Source organism: Ambystoma mexicanum, chromosome 1p, assembly GCF_040938575.1.
Source record: "Ambystoma mexicanum isolate Mex_15411 chromosome 1p, UKY_AmexF1_1, whole genome shotgun sequence".
Lineage (NCBI taxonomy): Eukaryota > Metazoa > Chordata > Amphibia > Caudata > Ambystomatidae > Ambystoma > Ambystoma mexicanum.
Window position 1 is genome coordinate 1113648189 of NC_090921.1, and position 16842 is coordinate 1113665030.

The 16842-nt window shown below is 44.3% G+C and overlaps 1 protein-coding gene across 1 annotated transcript in view; it reads left to right on the plus strand.

Annotated features, from left to right (window-relative positions):
- Positions 1 to 16842, plus strand: part of LOC138449053 (zinc finger protein interacting with ribonucleoprotein K-like) — a 209985-nt gene that overhangs the window by 145564 nt on the left and 47579 nt on the right. The window contains exon 4 of the mRNA XM_069604738.1: positions 8371 to 8421. Coding sequence (XP_069460839.1) covers positions 8371 to 8421 — 51 coding nt within the window. The remainder of the gene's footprint in view (positions 1 to 8370; positions 8422 to 16842) is intronic.

A 16842-nucleotide genomic window follows, 5' to 3' on the forward strand; every position in this document is an offset into this window, starting at 1 on the left:
AAAAATTGCCCATTTCATTCCTCTGAAAGGCCTTCCCACTGCATCCACTCTGGCTACCGTGTTTCTGGAACAGATCGTCCGGCTACATGGGTTCCCATCAGTGTTGATATCAGACCGAGGAACTCAGTTTGTCAGTTTGTCTCTGCATTTTGGAAGAGGTGTTGTAAAATCGCTAAAATCGGCCTTCGTTTATCCACAAGCCATCATCCCCAGACCAACGGCCAGACGGAAAGGACACACCAGACACTGTAGCAATACGTGAGATGTATGCTGCAACAAAATGAGGACACTTGGAAGGACGTACTTTGGATAGCGAAGTATGCATACAACAACTCCACTCACACCAGTACTGGTCAAAGCCTGTTGTATATTATGTATGGACGGCAACAGTAAAACATTATACAAGACCATCAGCTGGGTCTTCAAAGAAGCGACAGAACACCTAACCACGGCCAAAGAAAAACAAAAGCGAATCACGGATCAACATCAGAGAAAAGCCCCAAACTACCAAGTCGGGGACAAGGTTTGGTTGGCATGCAAATACATTCCTCTGAAAGGCCACCGGCATTCCGCCCCAGATACCTGGGTGTGGCAGGCAGGCCAGGCTAATTGGTGTGGCCCAAAAGCCCAGATATATAAGCTGCTCCATCCTCGAGCCCCGTGCTTTGCATTACCTTGCACTCAGATGCAACGTGACGCTCACCACCACGTGAACCTGCAGATACTCACCTCCTGGAATCCGACGATCATGATTCTGACATCGCTCCACGGCAGTCTTCGTTCACGAACTCGCCAGCTGCAAAGGAAGACAAAAGACAAGGTTAGAACATTTCACCATCGGAGAACCGCGCTGCATTTAAAACACGCACGCATCCCTACGAGTCAGCCTACCTGTTACCGGCAGTCGCAGGTCCCATTCCTCATCCCTCCGGCTGCCGCCATTGAACTCAGCAGCTAAAGGTCCATACCGTCACCAGCACGGGAAGAGAACAAAAGAACAGGGGTACGGAAAGAACAGACAATAACACACAGAACGAACACCATAACAAGGAAATAAAACGGTAACAGGAAAACGAATAGTACGGAATCCAAACAAAAAAGGGCTGAAAACAAACACACAAGAGAAGACAAACAAGAACATTACTTACCTAAAGACGAGTGGTTAGTTGCAGCAGGACTGGACTACCGCCCGCATAGGACCAGTGAAGGAACTTGGTCCTCGACGATCAAGCGCCCCTGCCAGAAGTAGCAGGATGGAGAGCCACAGACATTAAGAACCAGGTGAGCCTTCCCAAGCAGCGCATCTACGGGGACCCACGCCTCGGGAGGGGACGGGAAGTGGGGGCAAGGGCCTTAAACTAGCATACTCACGCTCATTAAATCCATGCAGGAACGGCCCTAAGAAGTACCTTCTCGCCATCGCAGCCATCATTACAGAAGGGGAATGCAATTCCAGGACAAAACACATCCCTGGGAGGGCTGCCAACGCCCCCACAGAGACCAGGTGAGCGTTACAGGCGTAGTAAGATCGTTGTCTGTGTCTTCCCTTTGTTCCCCTTCCCTTGCCTCGTCGCGCCTTGAAACACTTGTGTACAGGTGCGTTATAAATGCCATATCATATCATATCATTGTACATGTGTGGTACTTAAATAATGCATACATAGCTAAGAAGTAACGTGTGTCAACTCTGGACACCTCCTCTTAAGGTTTCAATAAAAGGAGACGATGTCACAATGGCCACATGACAGAGCATGCAGATGGCAGATGAACTTAGTGAGAGGGTTTATGAGTTTATAAATTGTGCTTTCCCCAGTGGATGGCTTTACCACGCCTGCATGTCACTGGACCAATTGTTTATTATTTTTCATAATGGGCCTTGTCAAGGGTTCCCCCATACACTATTGGCATGTGACAATGCTTGTGGTTCACTCTTTGCACTGGGCATGCACCATAAGAGGTGCTGAGCCTAGCATTTCTGAGGCGCACAGGGTTAGTGTGTGAAAGCCATTAGGCTGCCGTGTTTGGAATATACTACTTCTAGCCAGCTAAAACAGTAAGCCTCTCATATAGAATAGGAAGCACGTCAATGGTCGGTGGACCTACACCACTCACCTGAGGAGGAGGGGACTGGAAGTCATTGTGTGTGCTGAGCCAAACCACACGTGCTTCATCATGTGGCGACTGAAGGCTATGAAGATGGACAACAGACTTCTATGTTATGATAACAGTGTTCTTTGTTCTGGGGGATGCAGGGAAGCATGCTGGAAGGCCTATGTAAGACATTTTGAAGATATGGGATTGAGCGCCTTGAGGAGTATAAGGGCAGCCGACCCGGAGGGCAGAGCAGGTTAGGTGGGTTTTCAGGGCTACGATGAGAAGCAGTACATTTTCTTGCAAGAAGATGATACTAGTAACCCTTCAACTATTCACTCCCTGAGAGCAAATCTGGCTGATTTTCCATTACGATATTATGTGGTTCATGCACATTTTTTTTTCTTTTTATTGTGTTACAACTGAAAAATCAGTTTTTCACAAATACGAAATCAATAAGACATGTCCATACATATAATCATAAAAACATCTATAAAAAGGAAAAGTAAGTCCGTTATTCCTATGTATGTAAATATTTCAGAAACAAAAAAAGAGATAAACAGAAGAACAAAAAAACAACATATCCTTAATTCAAAAGAAGATACATTATTAAACACAAAATGAAATGAAACAAGGACTCACCATATTTTTAGTATTTACAATGCGCATTATCAATGAATCCAGGCTCTTTCAAGACGCTTATTACATTTAATGTCAAAGAAGTGTTATGGCCTGCTATCAGCCTGTCCCAGAACATATCAGAGATCATACCCCGTCTGTCACTTCAAACTGCCGAAAGTACTTCATTCTTACATCCACAGTTCCCCCACATTCCAACAGTATGTGTTTTGTGGACTGTCTGCGCAGATCCTCACATCCAGGACACAAGGAATTTGTTTCCCCACCTCGCCCCCATCCGGTCAACACCTCCCCAGTGGGAACCAGATTTAAGCGAAATCTTAGAAAGTTTTGACTCACACTTCGATCTGGAAACTTTCGCAGATATTTTGTGTCAAAGCCGATTTGCTTATCATACAGTGACAGTGAGGCAGTTGTTAAGGACTCTCTCATGTGCTTTATCGTATGGATCCAGTCCATACGCATTAGGGACTGCTTGACCTTCATGGGATTGCATATGAGTGTTTCTACGTCGCTTTCACAGTCTGTCAGTACGCTTAATACCAAGTTCTGTAAGTTGGTCAAAACCACAGAACAGGATTTCCCCAGATGTTCCCGTAAATCCTATAAGGAGTTAACTTGAGCAAACATGATATTGTGATATAGTGAAATCATCTTCCACTCTATCTGAACTTTAAGTAATCTTAGGCCTAGCTTGTATCTAAAGCTAGCCATGGATAGGCTTTGGGGAATGCCTAATACGTTCTTCCAAATTCCTCCCTCAATTCTTTGCCAATCCAGCTTCCAGGCTGTGAGTTTAGCTTCTATCCCGTAGGTGATTTTTGGGATCACTTTAGCTGTGTAAAACTTTATCAAGGGCATGATGGAAAACTTACAATATTTCCCCAATATGTTTTTCATTTGTGCGGTTAATGGTGCAGCTTTTCCCACAAAGTCTTGTTTTATTTGCCCCACCCTAGAGGAAGCGTACACTGTAAAACCAAGATAAACCACCTCCTCTACCACTGGAATCTTTTGGTCGCCCAAAGCCCAGACAAATGTGCACCCTTTCGTTCCACCTCTTCTAAAGGCTACTATTTTAGACTTTGCTGGGTTGATAGAAAGATCATTCGATTGTATGTATCGTTCTAATGCATTTAGCAGACGCTGCAAACCTACTTCTGTGCTGTCCAGGAGGACGATATCAACCGCATATGCCAGCCATTTAATCAGATTACGTCTGACTTTTGGGCTAGCTAAGGCTGCGGTTTCTATCTCCCTCCCAATGACGCACATATAAAGATAAAATTAGAAAGGTGCCACCATGCAAACCTGCCTGACTCCCCTCTCAACTCTTACATAGTCCAAGAGTGAGCCTTCGGCATCCAATCTAATTCTTACTGTGTTGTTCTCATGTAACATGGCTAACATGGACAGAAGAGATTTAGGAATTCCCCAGCTTTCTAATTTGTTCCATAGCCGATCCCTGTTGACCAGGTCAAAAGCAATTGATAGATCTATTGATGCCTCGAAAGGTACCGGTCTCCCTTTTACTCCTGATTCATCATTTAAGGTCGCCAAGATTAGACCGTTTAATGTTGTCGAGAGGCCCTTACGAATGCATGTTTGCTGTTTTGCTAGGATTTTACTGCGTTAATCCCAATCTTCCAACTCCTTTAGCAAAAGGCCTGCAAAGAGTTTGCTCTCGACATCCAAGAGGGTGATCGGTTGGTAGTTTGCTCATTATAATGTTTTTTAAAATCATGCAAGGTGTTCTACTGCGTGATTAGTTGTAAAGACAGATGGAAGCCTTTTCTCTTCTGAGGATCATGTAGTTTCTTGGATTGTAGATTCTAATGATTCGCGTACAGTCCAGAGGGTTATTTATTTATTTATTTATATAGTGCACCAAGCCCGTAGGCATCTAAGCGCTTATACTTAAGAGAATGGTTGCAGTGCTTCAGGTTACAGATAGGAAGTGCAGAAATTGATTACATAATAGAAGATCGTACAGTGGTAATCCAACACACGCAAAGTGCAATAGAGAATTCAGGGTGAGCAATGTATGTAGCCTACCCCATGTTGCAGGGCAGCTGCGGCACACAAAAGTATATGGGCAAATACATGGAGCCTACCCCATGTTGCAAGGCGGCTGCGGCACACAAATGCAAAAGTCAAGTATATGGGCAAAAACATGGAGCCTACCACATGTTGCAAGGCGGCACACAAATGCAAAAGTCAAGTATATGGGCAAAAACATGGAGCCTACCACATTTTGCAAGGCGGCACACAAATGCAAAAGTCAAGTATCTGGGTAAGTACATGGAGCCTACCCCATGTTGCAGGGCGGCTGCGGCACACAAATGCAAATGTCAAGTATATGGGGGCAATCAAGATTACAGCAGGGAACCGCGTCTCACCCTTGGGTGCCCTGGTAGCGGACAGAGAGCAGACAGGGTCCTTAGTCGTGGCCATTTGAAGCAGTGGGCCGGCTCCTGCCTCCCGGTCCCGCCAATTGGGTGATAAATGCAAGGCAGCCAATGAAGTGTGTTAGGTCCAGGCTACCAAGGTAGCAGCACAATGCAGGCAGCCATCTTGGAAGGGGGCGAGGGCTGATAATGCAACAATAGGCCTCAGATATGCAACGAAATTCACACCAAATGCACCATACTGTCCAGAAAAAAACACGTGCTTCAGCACACATGCTTCTTCAAATGTATGGCCATGCTTGTAAACGCAGTGCGTGAAAAATGCTCTGGGAACAAACATCAAGACAAATGCACTTCAGGATCGTGATAGGAGCCTGTGACAATCGCGGGGAGGGACCACAAGGCTTACCTACATCAATGGTGAGCAGCTGTAGATCGTTGCCGGTGATCCTAGAACAGCTGTGATGAAAGAAAGGTGCGTGTGCAGAGCGCAAGAACAGCTGATTGCAAGAGGCAAGGAGGAAATGATAGTCGAGGTTAAAGGCACTGTGATGAGCCAGAAGGTCTCGTGCCTTTGAGCACTGAATGAAATGTCCCTCCCATATCGAAAACATGAGGACTCCTAAAGATTCCCAGAGCAACCCCGGACCCCAATTCTCAAGTACCATATGTATTTCGCTAATGTCACACTAATGGCATGAGAATCAATCTGTTTTTGTAAATCTGAGTCAGTAATAAACTCACAAAATACTGAGATGAGGAGGCCCTGAATAGATGCAAGAAAGCAAGGAGAAATGCACAACCAACGCTCTAGTCTTTCTTTTGGCACTTAAAATGTGCAACCAATAAAAAGGGAAGAAATAAGAAACCCATGTTGGAGTAGTAGCAATAGCAGAAGCAGTGGTTGTAGTACAAGTGTCAGTGGAACACGAGAAAAGCAGAGGAGTCATAAAAGCAGCTGGGACGAGAGAAACTTGTGCTGGGACATCAGCAGTGGCAGTGACAGGAGTGCTTTGGATGCACAAAGTAATAATGACCGAGCGAGTGAGAAGTGAAACTGTGCATCCAAGAACAAAACGAGGAATTACCCGTTTGGCCTACGACCACTGTACCAACTGGGAGGGTAGAGGTGGGCTCCTTGTGGCGACGTTTCCCTCGAGTCGCAGAGGAAGCAGACCTCCAAACAGCAGACAGGAAACCTCTATCCTGCACCAGGGATGGAGGACGGTGAAGGACATAGGCCAGGGAATATCGCAGGGTAAGTCAGCGAATAGCAATCAAACTCGCTGGAGGAAGGATTCTGCGGACCTCCGTTCTCTCCCGTACAACAGTTGGCGGATCCCGAGACGATGTCCAGGAGTGAGAGAACCCCTGGAAATACGTCCATGTGACAGTCTGACAGACCTCCCGGGTAACCAAAAGTACAGGTACTGTAGGGACGGGAACAGCCTTGTGAAACCCTAAATGTGTAATAAGCAGGGGGAGAAGGGTGAAGAATTACCCCATGGCTCCTCACAGTGCGCACAAATAAATAATGTATGAATAAAGTGGAAAAGAAACGCAGACTTTGGCAAGATAATTTTCTTTTAAAAAGAATGTGTGGTTAAATAACCTTTTACAAAATTTCAAATTGTTAAACAAACTAAATCAAATTAACCAAATTAGCAAATAAAAAAAAATAAACATATATATTTCAATAAAACTACTCAATAAAAATATTTTAAAAATCATCAAAACCTTACATGATGAAATGATCACACACTCATACATCAATTGATAAAACTTACTTTGGTTAAAGAAGAATAAAAGAAAAACACAGGAAGTGTTATTTCATCTTATAAAGTTGTCATCGCCAATGAAGTATTATTGGTGGAGTAACCGTCTTGTAGGTTCAAAGATTTAGAAAACAAGGCTACAGCAAGAATTTCTGAAATATTACACCCACTCAAACACAGATTCCAAATTTGTTGTTTATTAGGCCATTGGTGGTTAGGATACATTTTTGACAAATAACGTTCTCGCTTTGTATTGAATTCCTTACAAAAGGAAAATAAATGTCTTGTTGACGCAATAGATTTATCTAAGTGGCAAAATCGACAAACTAAATCCCCAGGATCAATTTACGCCGCATTGTGCAAGAATTTCTTTTGTGTGGAGTAAGTTCCAACGGACCTGCATAAAGGTTCGCCTGTGCTGTTTGTCAGGAAACTTAGCAAGATATGGAACAGTCACCCCTCGTTTCTTACATTCTTTACTTCGATGTAACATTGAGGGGTATCCATGGAGTTTCTCCAAATTTTTAATCCAATCAAAATCCAATAATTTCTTTATTTTGTCTTACTTTATTTGGATTTGATGTTAAAGTCTCAATATTCGCATTGATTTCATTAAGAATTTGTGCACAATGCATCTCAATTGTTTTCACAACATTGGGTTTTTTCCTAACACAAATTATCTGCATACTTTCAAGCAGATTATACACCAAGGTTGTGTGTCACTGTGGCAACCAGCAAGGAAAAGGGGCTGACATAGGAACCTATGTAAATAACAGGTTCCCACAAGTACTGGGCATGACAAGGGAATCCAGTCTAGTACAACGAATGAAGAGTCATAAGAGAAGAGTCACACTCTTCCTTGTCCCAGTAATTCTGGGAATTGAAATAGACAGTACTTGGCAGGAGAGTAAACCAAGTCTGTCAGAGACTGGGGGAACGTTGTTTTTCAATTGCTCTCAATAATCCAACAAGTGGAAAGACCAGAGGAAGAGGATTGTCCCCCTTGACTTTACAGTACCCTGTTCAGGGGAAGGAAGTCACTTCCCCCAACAGTAAGCGGAGGAGCAATACGTAAGAAATGATTTCTTTTGAGTTGGTGGGACTTTCTTTATTGGAACTTTGTACCAAAGAACACCAGAAAGCTGCAGAGGAGCACCCGAGACACTTTATGTTCCCCTAGTTGCAACTTTTAGTAGAATTCAGGGTGAGGGTCCAAATAGGTTTTTGACACAGGATGGAGAATATTATTTTTGGCCATTCTGACAACAACTGTTCAATAGTTAGTTTTGTTGAGCAGGGAAACCCCTCTTAGTGTTAGGGCTAGAGAGGCATTTTTTTCAGTCCCATTTTGTGTGTTAAATAAAAGTATTTGGCAAAAAGCTTATTACCTGTGCCAGTCTCCTATGTCCGATGCCTCAGAGCACTCTCTAACTTTGTTGTTTCTTCTTCTTTTTCAGGTTCGGCATTGGTTCAGAAACGGACGGTTGAAACCAGCACTTCGGATGGAGGTAATAGTGTGTCTCCTACAAAATGCTGAGCAATGTGCTCCGAAGGGGAAGTGCTTAAATAGGTTTTGAAGGTCAAATGGCTGTGATTTGAAGAAGGAAGGTGTTTCATGCAAGTAGTCCCACTCTTCTTGTTTGCCAGTTTCAGGCCATTCCTGCTCCCTCCACCTCCAGCAAGATATCAGTCTGCTATCTTGCCTTTTTTGGATGTTCGTATATGGCATACTTTCAGGGCACAATACAAATGGTTACTACACTGTTGACTACAGCATAATGTTAATCTTGCCAATGTCATCAATGTTATGGGTATTTTCTATAATGTACCTCCAGTCCCAACAGCAACCTGAATGGAGCTTCCTTAGTGTTTTGTGAGAATGATCCCTGTTGTTATAACGTTGATCTCTGGTCAGGGCCGGTCTTTGCATCAGGCAGCCCAGGCCGCTGCCTGACGTCAGTCAGCCTCTAGGGGGCGCTGCACCAGCAGTCCACAGTGCCAGTGGTAGAATACACGTGTAACATGTTCGTTTCCTAACATTATAAAAACAAATGTGCCTGTTCATTTTTTTTTTATTTTTTTTATTTTTTATTTGTATGAATCAAAATAAAAAGATTGATTTTTACAAAGAGCTTGTCACTGTCCATGTCTGTTAAATGTCTTTTTGTTGATTTTGTTTACATGAGAAGCAAAGTTGCTAGGGTTTTCAGCCTTCTACGGCCTCTTCAAACTGGTATTAGTGAGTCGAAGATATGATTAATCATGATCTCTATTCACTCGCAGCTGCTACCTCTAGGTTTCGCGAAGTTGAGAAGGCAAACGTCGCGTCCTGACTTTCTGCTGTCATTTCTGGAGAGGTCAAAGTGTCCAGTTTTGCCATGATTTGGTGAACTATTTGCGTGGTAGCCGTTAGCCAGGTCGGTCTATCTCCACTAGTCATTTTTGACCACCAACAAAGTTCACTGTCTAAAGAAGGGTCCAATGAGAAGTGTCGCATGTAGGCGGTCCTAATTGGTTTGGTTTCTGGGCAACCCAGTAGGAGATGTCGAACTGTCTCTTTTTCGTTTTTATTGTGACATAATCTGCAGTGTGATAGAGTTGACATTCCCCTAATGGCTCTAATTTCATTTGTAGGCAACAAATTCAATCTCACTCTTAGAATACAGTTTCTTGCTTTTCTGTTGGGAAATTGTTTGATGTATCCCTGTAATTCATTCAGTTTCTTTGTATTCGGTGGCAAGTGTTGAGTTAGCTTGTTTTCTGAAGCTTTTGCCAACGTCTTAATCCAGTCTAGCTCTTTAGTTTTTTTCAGAATTTTTCCCGGATTTGTGATCAAGTCATTCTCGTCACATTCAATTTCTTTTAGCAGCCTTGAGATGTAGGTCTTCCAGGATTGTAGAATTTTGTTAGACTCGGCTGCTAGTTCGATTTTGATCAGTCTGTATAACAGTGGACTTTCAGGAAGTAAGATTTTTCTGTAAAGCCTTAGTGAATTACAGTTCAACGTCCTTTGCAGGGACAGAAGACTCAGTTCCCTTCGAATTGATGCTACCTTTGTAGACGTAGGAAGGCCGAGAACAGTTCGCCAGTAATAGGCTTCAAGTTTTGTCCAAATTTCACGCGGGAGCAATATTATTGCTTCTGTACCGTAGGTTAGAGCAGGAACCACCATCATTTTGTAAAAATCAATTGCCGGGATCGTAGAAAAGTGACCCAGTTTATGATCGATAGCTTTTCCTTGTGAGGCAAGTTTCCTGGTTTTTGTTCTCAGATGATCTTGCATGGTTGTTTCTTTTTTGGTGTTGTCCAGCACAATACCCAGGTACTTGAAGTTTTGAACTTTTTCGATCTCCTCTGATTGAAAAAAAACACTTTAGTTTTTCAGTTTTCTTCGTTGATTTTCCCAAGGTAAGTATTTTTGTTTTGGTTTTGTTTACTTCCAGGTTATTTGCTGTAGTATACTCGTACAGGTTGTCCAGTTGACGCTGTAGACCTATAGGTGTTTGATCGATCAGTATAAGGTCATCGGCGTAGAAAATTCTGCTAATGGTGTGTTGACCCACCCGGGGTGGGAAGGCTCTCACAGAGGCTTCTGAAATTTGAAAATCACCGAGGTAGGCCAAAAAGAGGGAGGGAGCCAAGGGGCATCCCTGTTTGACACCTCTCTGGGTTGCTATTGGTTTTGATAGCAGGCCTTGGTAGTTCAGTTTAACACGGACTGTGGTGTTCATATATAGTGCTTTAATGAGGTTCAGTATGGACTCAGGGCAAGACCAGGTTTTCAGTTTCCTCCAAAGCGCAGACCTGTCGACTCTGTCAAATGCTTGGGAAAAGTCTATGAAGGCCAGATGTAACCTAGGCCCTCCTTCGAGCATTTTGATTTTCAGTACACTTATCAGATGAATATTGGCTGTAGTTCCCAAGTTCTTTTTAAATCCAGATTGAAATGGATCATTACATGCGGCGTTCAAGGCCCATTGTTGGAATCTTTTCAGTAGCAAGGCGCCGAATAGCTTTCCTATTGGATCAAGAAGCGCTATGGGGTGATAGTTCACTGGATCGTTGATGTCTCCCTTCTTGTATATGGGTACAATTGTGGCTGTGGTCCAAGAAGCAGGAATTGATTTTGATTCCGCACATCTTGAGAAGACTTGACAGATAAAAGAGGACCAAGCTTCTGGGTTGGATTTCAGGTCTATATTTGTAATACCTTCGGGGTTAGGAGCCCTTGAATTTTTCAGGTTGACGATTAGGTCAAAAATTTCTTCTTGATCGCTGATTATTACCCAGGGTAGTTCTTGACTCTCTAGTGTAGCGGGTTTCTGGCCCCAAGGTAGACCAAAAGTTTTCTTTATGTATTTGTCCCAAGTTGCTTCTCCAATACCGTTTTCAATGCTTGCACTACTGGTAGATGATTTGGAGTTTATTAATGTCCAGAAATCTTTCGAATGTTTTGTGCAGATGGCTCTCAAAATAACTTCGGAGTCTTGTTGATATAGAGTTCTGCGATGAGATTTTAGCCAGGAGCGGTAAGTGGACTTCACTTTCCTTTTCTCCCCCTTTGCTTGGTTAACTTCAAGTTTTCCGGCAATTCTAATTGCTTTGCGGTATTCTCTTCGTTTTTCCACTAGCCGTATGTCATACGAATGCTTTGATTCTAGGGGGAGAGATCTCGTAGTACCAGGCTTCCTATATGTTGTTAACAAGGGGCCGTAATCGGTCTCAAACTCCAGGTTACTTGTTTTGGCCTTACTGTACTTATTGGATAGTTCTATATCTTTCGCTGTAAGGCGTAATCTGTTTTCCTGAGGATTTAGTTCCACCTGGTAGTTCAACGATTCAACTGCTTTGTTGGAGCTTTGCCACGTTGTAATTAGAGGGTTGTGATCACTTGCCGTTGTTTGTTTCACCTTGAAGTCTAAGATCAAGTTCAAGAAAGGGCGTGATACGAATATGTGGTCAATTGATGACTCGGACACACCATTTGACCAGGTCGGTGGACGTGACTTGTCTGGAAAGACCGTGTCTAAATTCTGGAACTGTCTAGACTTCATAAGGTCGAGCCACTGACTTCCTCTTAAGACGGCAAGGGTTATGGCTTTTTTTGGTTTTTGTTGGGGACATGCTGCATTTAGATCACCGAAAATTAGTATATGCGTCACTTGGTGGACTGTCAGAATCTCGTCTATTTCTAGTTCCATTTCTCTAAGGAAAGTAGTCACTTCTGTTTTTGCTGGATTCCAGTATATATTTAAAATAGCTAAAGATGTGTTTTGGTCTTTCTTGTCGTGATTGCTTTGTTGGGACCACTTTAGAAGAACTACTAGAAGGTGTTGGTTGGCTCTTAAGACTTTTTCCAGTTGTAAACCGTGCCCCATGCGGATGGCTGTCAAAAGGCCAGAAGGTGGCCGGCCTTTCATGCTTTTTAAAGCTGGCGCCAAGACAAGTTTGTAGCCATCTAAAGTCGGTAGTTTTGTTAGCCACGTTTCTTGTAGACATAGTATATCATAATCCCCTAGATGGATTTCGCCTGGGTTGGTCAAATGGTAGAAACCCCTTGTGTTCCAAGAACATAGACGGATTTCATGTCTACCCACGTCTGTTGTCTGGTGGTCTATGTGGCTGTTTTTCGAGGACTTGAGTTGCTATTGAATTTTCTTTGATGTTAGTGCTTTTGGAAGCCAAGCCCATAGGCTTGTTGCTGTAGACTTGGTTAAAGTTCCAGTTTTGTCCAACGTTGATGGTTGTTCCGGTTGGCTGAAGGTCTTGCGTAAGTTTTCCCTAGATGGAGTGTTTGTAGAGGACATTCGAATATTCAGGTTCGTTTTTGGTCCTGTTGCATCGTACTTCGAGATAGATTTGACTCGCCCCTTTAGACTGGGTAAAGCGTGGGTTTTAGTGTCGCTGTTCTCACTCTGCTCTATTCTGGCCGTCGACCGTTCCCCATTTCTTTGCCATGTTTGGGTAATTGAATTAGTTTTTGAATAGTCGCCTTGGGATTTTCCGTTGCTTCTCTTTTTAGCAGGTCTTTGATTGTTGTTGAAGAAATGTGCAAATATGTTTGCGCCTTACCTTTCCTGTGGCTTGGATCAACTATCCTTAGGTCATTCGTATTAATTATCCTCAGCTTGGACACATGATTGAATAGTATTAGTACTGAGCTTCTATTCAAAATCACGTCGTCATGGTTTCCTGGAATTTGTTCCAGTTTGAGGACCCACAGTCATTCTTGAGGGGCTTTGGAGATCTTTTGGTATTTTTCTGTTTTGGATCTGTAATGCAGAACCGTGATTTTTTGTTTTCGGTTACTTTGTTCAGGTCTTTCATCGCTAGACTTTTTTCCTTGTGATTGCACCTCTTTCAAGGCTTCATGGCTCCGAGCGTGATATCTTTGTGAGTCAAACCTTGAACTAGCGTCCCTCACCTTGTAGGAGCTCGTTGTTAGTTTTTGTTGGGTTGTTGGCTGAAGTTCCGTTGCTTTCGGTTCCAGCTTCTTTAAATTTTGAATTGTTTTGTTACGACGTTCTTCTAATGTGAGGAAGGGTACAAGTTGGTTTAGGCGCACTTCTTCTAAGGTGGCATCTAAGCTGGAATGATGGCCCACTAGGATTTCTGTTTTTCCTTGCGATTTAACTATTTCCTCGATGGTATCTGATGGATAGCCTTCCTCTAAGTGCAGGCTAATATTCATCAACGATTCCTGGATCATGAAGTCTTCAGTCGTTTTGGGAGAATAAGTGGCTGTGTTCTGGGGGGTGGGAGTGCTCTGGGTTGCCGAGGGAATAGTCTCCACTCTAACACATTCTGGGTCGACTCTGTTCGGTTTAGTTCTGGGTTTAATTGAGAGTTCCTGTTGTTTCTTGGGGTTGGAAGGTTGGACATCGCTCCTTTTGCTTTGTCCTTATCCGTTTTCTTTTTGATAAAGATCTTGTAGGCTTGTTCAGTGCTTTTGCTCTGGAAGGAGTATCCAGTGTCTGGGGTGAAGGTGTTGTCTACTACCAGCACCACTTCCTTTTTCTCATCTTGGCCTCTAGGTTTTGTTATAGAATTCGTTTGGCTTGTGTCGGTTTGGGTTTGACAGTTTTTGATGGTAGTTTTCACTGTCAAATCTATGAACGCGGAGGTTTGTTCTCCCACCTCTCTCGTGGTTTTATTTTGCAGTGAATCGGCAAGTGTTGGATTTTCTTTTCTCGCTTTCTGTTGTGATGGAGTAAAATAAAAATTTTGGTCTTTTGCTTGTTCCAGACGCTCTTCGTGGGCCATCACATAGCCCTCCAGGAAAATGAGTTTAGTATACATCATCGCTTGAATTGAAGTGTGGTCTTTGAGAGTCTCATTTAAGGATTCATAAAGTTTGGTGAATGGGGTGAGGCCTATTGAAATTGCAGACATGATGGAAAAAATGTCTGTTTTTTTCGCTGATGGAGTTTTTGAAGGCGATTTGGCTTGGTTGCTAGGACTTCTTTGAGGCGAAAAAACAGTAGAGGCCGTCTTGTAAGATTTATGATAATGTCTTGTGGAAGGATGGTCGAGAGAGTGTCTTCTGTGAGAAGGCCTGGCCGGTACTGTAGAAATTGATTTTGGGCTTTCCGTCTCACAACCAGTGCTTCTAAAATGTTCTTTGTCCACTGTAAGGGCGCTATTTGGCGTTAGAGGTTGGGCCAACTCCGCCCTCGGAATAGAATCATGCTTTTCCTGGTCTGGAGGAGGTCCAGAGTCTGACCAAAAGATTTGGGGATCGGGCTGAAGATCTTCCGATCTGGGAATTGTTAAAACTTGCTCTTTTGTGGTCACCGGTGTTGAGTTCTTGACTGGTTCATTTGTATTGATTGGTAGGCCAACGTCGTGCTCCTTGTCATTGCTTTTGTTGGAAATTTCCCCGGTTGGTGCTTTTGGTTGTACGGGGTGGTTTTTTAGAGCTCTCTCCCCTTCTCCGTCTGGGGCTGAGGATTCTGTTTTAACGGTGGTGGCGTAGCCTCTGAGGTGTCGGAAAGTTGCTTCTCCTTTTGGTGTAAAATAGCAGTAGCTAAAGTCGCCAATGTTTGTGGGTGGTGAGTCAGTTGCACAGTCTTCCTGTATTTTGACGGTGGGGGGTTTTCTTCTAGTGCTTCCAAAATTTCAGTGTCCGTAAGCTCTAGAGTGCGATGAGAGTATTGAGAATATTGAGAAGTTTTTGGATTGAAAAATCTGGTGAGCAGGTTTTGTGAGGCAGTGTTTTGCATTGCCTTACCTGACCTTTTCGAGTAGGGTGTTAGGCCGTTGTTATTAGTTATCTTTGTGACAAAGCCCTTATTTAAAAGCAGCCTTCTTTTTTTGTTGTCTTTTTTACCGCCTTTAAGGCGTTTCTTTTCTGTTGTTTTATGAGCTGCCGGTGAGTGTCTAGGGCGTTTACTTTGTTTTGACCTGGCCGGCGTTGAAGTAGTGCACAACTTATCTGGATTTTCCTGGTCATTGCAAGCGAGTTCCTCATCCTGGTGGAGAGACTCGGGGGGAGTCCTCAGGCAGATGACGGTGGGTCGCGCCCCAGCGGGGCGGAGTCTTCTTTTTCAGCGGCGCGTTGCTGTGTATGAAGGCTACAACTGTGACGCGGTTGCAGGGTTCGACCACTCCGGACTCGGCAATTACTGGGCCTTCTTCGTGCGGCTGACTTCGGTTTTTGCCGGTCCTCAAGGCTGCATCGGAGGCTGAGGCCTTGGACGACGGCAACGTACATCCTCGTGGACCTGGATCCTCTCCCCTGGACGACATGGACCTAATATCTCCTCCGGGACCAATAGGTGAGGGCGCCAGAGGGACAGTGATCGCAGGGTCCACGAGGTACCCGGTGAGTCGGGCCTCAAGATGTAAATTCTCTATGATTGATGTTGCAGAAGCTCCTGGCTCTGGTTCCGGCATCGTTTCTCGTTGTTTTTCTTCCGTCGAGAGCGCCGAGGGGACCGTAAGAACGGCTGCTTTCCTCCGTTGCTGTTTATAGTTGAGCAGGTTCGTTGCCGGCTTATCAGTTTTTCCTGTTTTTCCATATGAGCTACAAGCTGTGGAAAAGCAGTAGACTTGATTTTGTTTAGTGTTTGTCAGTTCTTCTAAAATAGAGGGAGGACGCGAACTGCGCATCCAGCGTTTTGCTTCCAAGTCAGTAAATGGTGAGGTTGGGGAGGTGGCAGTCCTCGCAGCCTCGCCTGCCATGACTGCAGGACTGCCACTCGCCGCCACTCCGCGTCCGCTCCGCGGACTGTAGAGGTAGTTATAGAGTAGTTGAGAATTGGCTCCACCTCCTATGAAGACAGGGAAAGCAGACTCTTCAGGCAAGGGATACTGCAGGACTGCCACTCGCCGCCAATCCGCGTCCGCTCTGCGGACTGTAGAGGTAGTTATAGAGTAGTTGAGAATTGGCTCCACCTCCCTTTTCCCGCCACAGACTAACAGTTAGGAAACAAACGTGTTACACGTGTATTCTACCACTGGCACTGCTGCAGGCTGTGGCCTCGGCCAGGGCAGTTTCTAGTCCATTTGGTGCCCAGGGCGAAACACTAGGAATGCACCCCCCCTCATCCCATCCCATGAGCCACTCCCAATACACCCCACGCTCCGCTCCCGCCGCACCCCGTGCACCACTCCCACTGCACCCTGCGCGCCATTCCCAAACTACACCGTTAAGGAACTCCTACCCAAAGTCAAACAGTCCGTCACACAAGGAATGAATTGCCATTTGCAATGGTGGGCCACTTTTTCACTGGTGCCCAAGACAATTTTATGCACCAGTCCCACTTAGACTGCAGATAATGAGGACTGGGCACACCAAGACACCATGAATATGGCATAGGATGCAGTATATACAACCAACAAAGAACACAAGATGCTGAAGGGGGTTTGGAGGCAACCTAAACCAAAAGGGCAATGACAAGGAGACACCTGAACCCAATAAACAATCA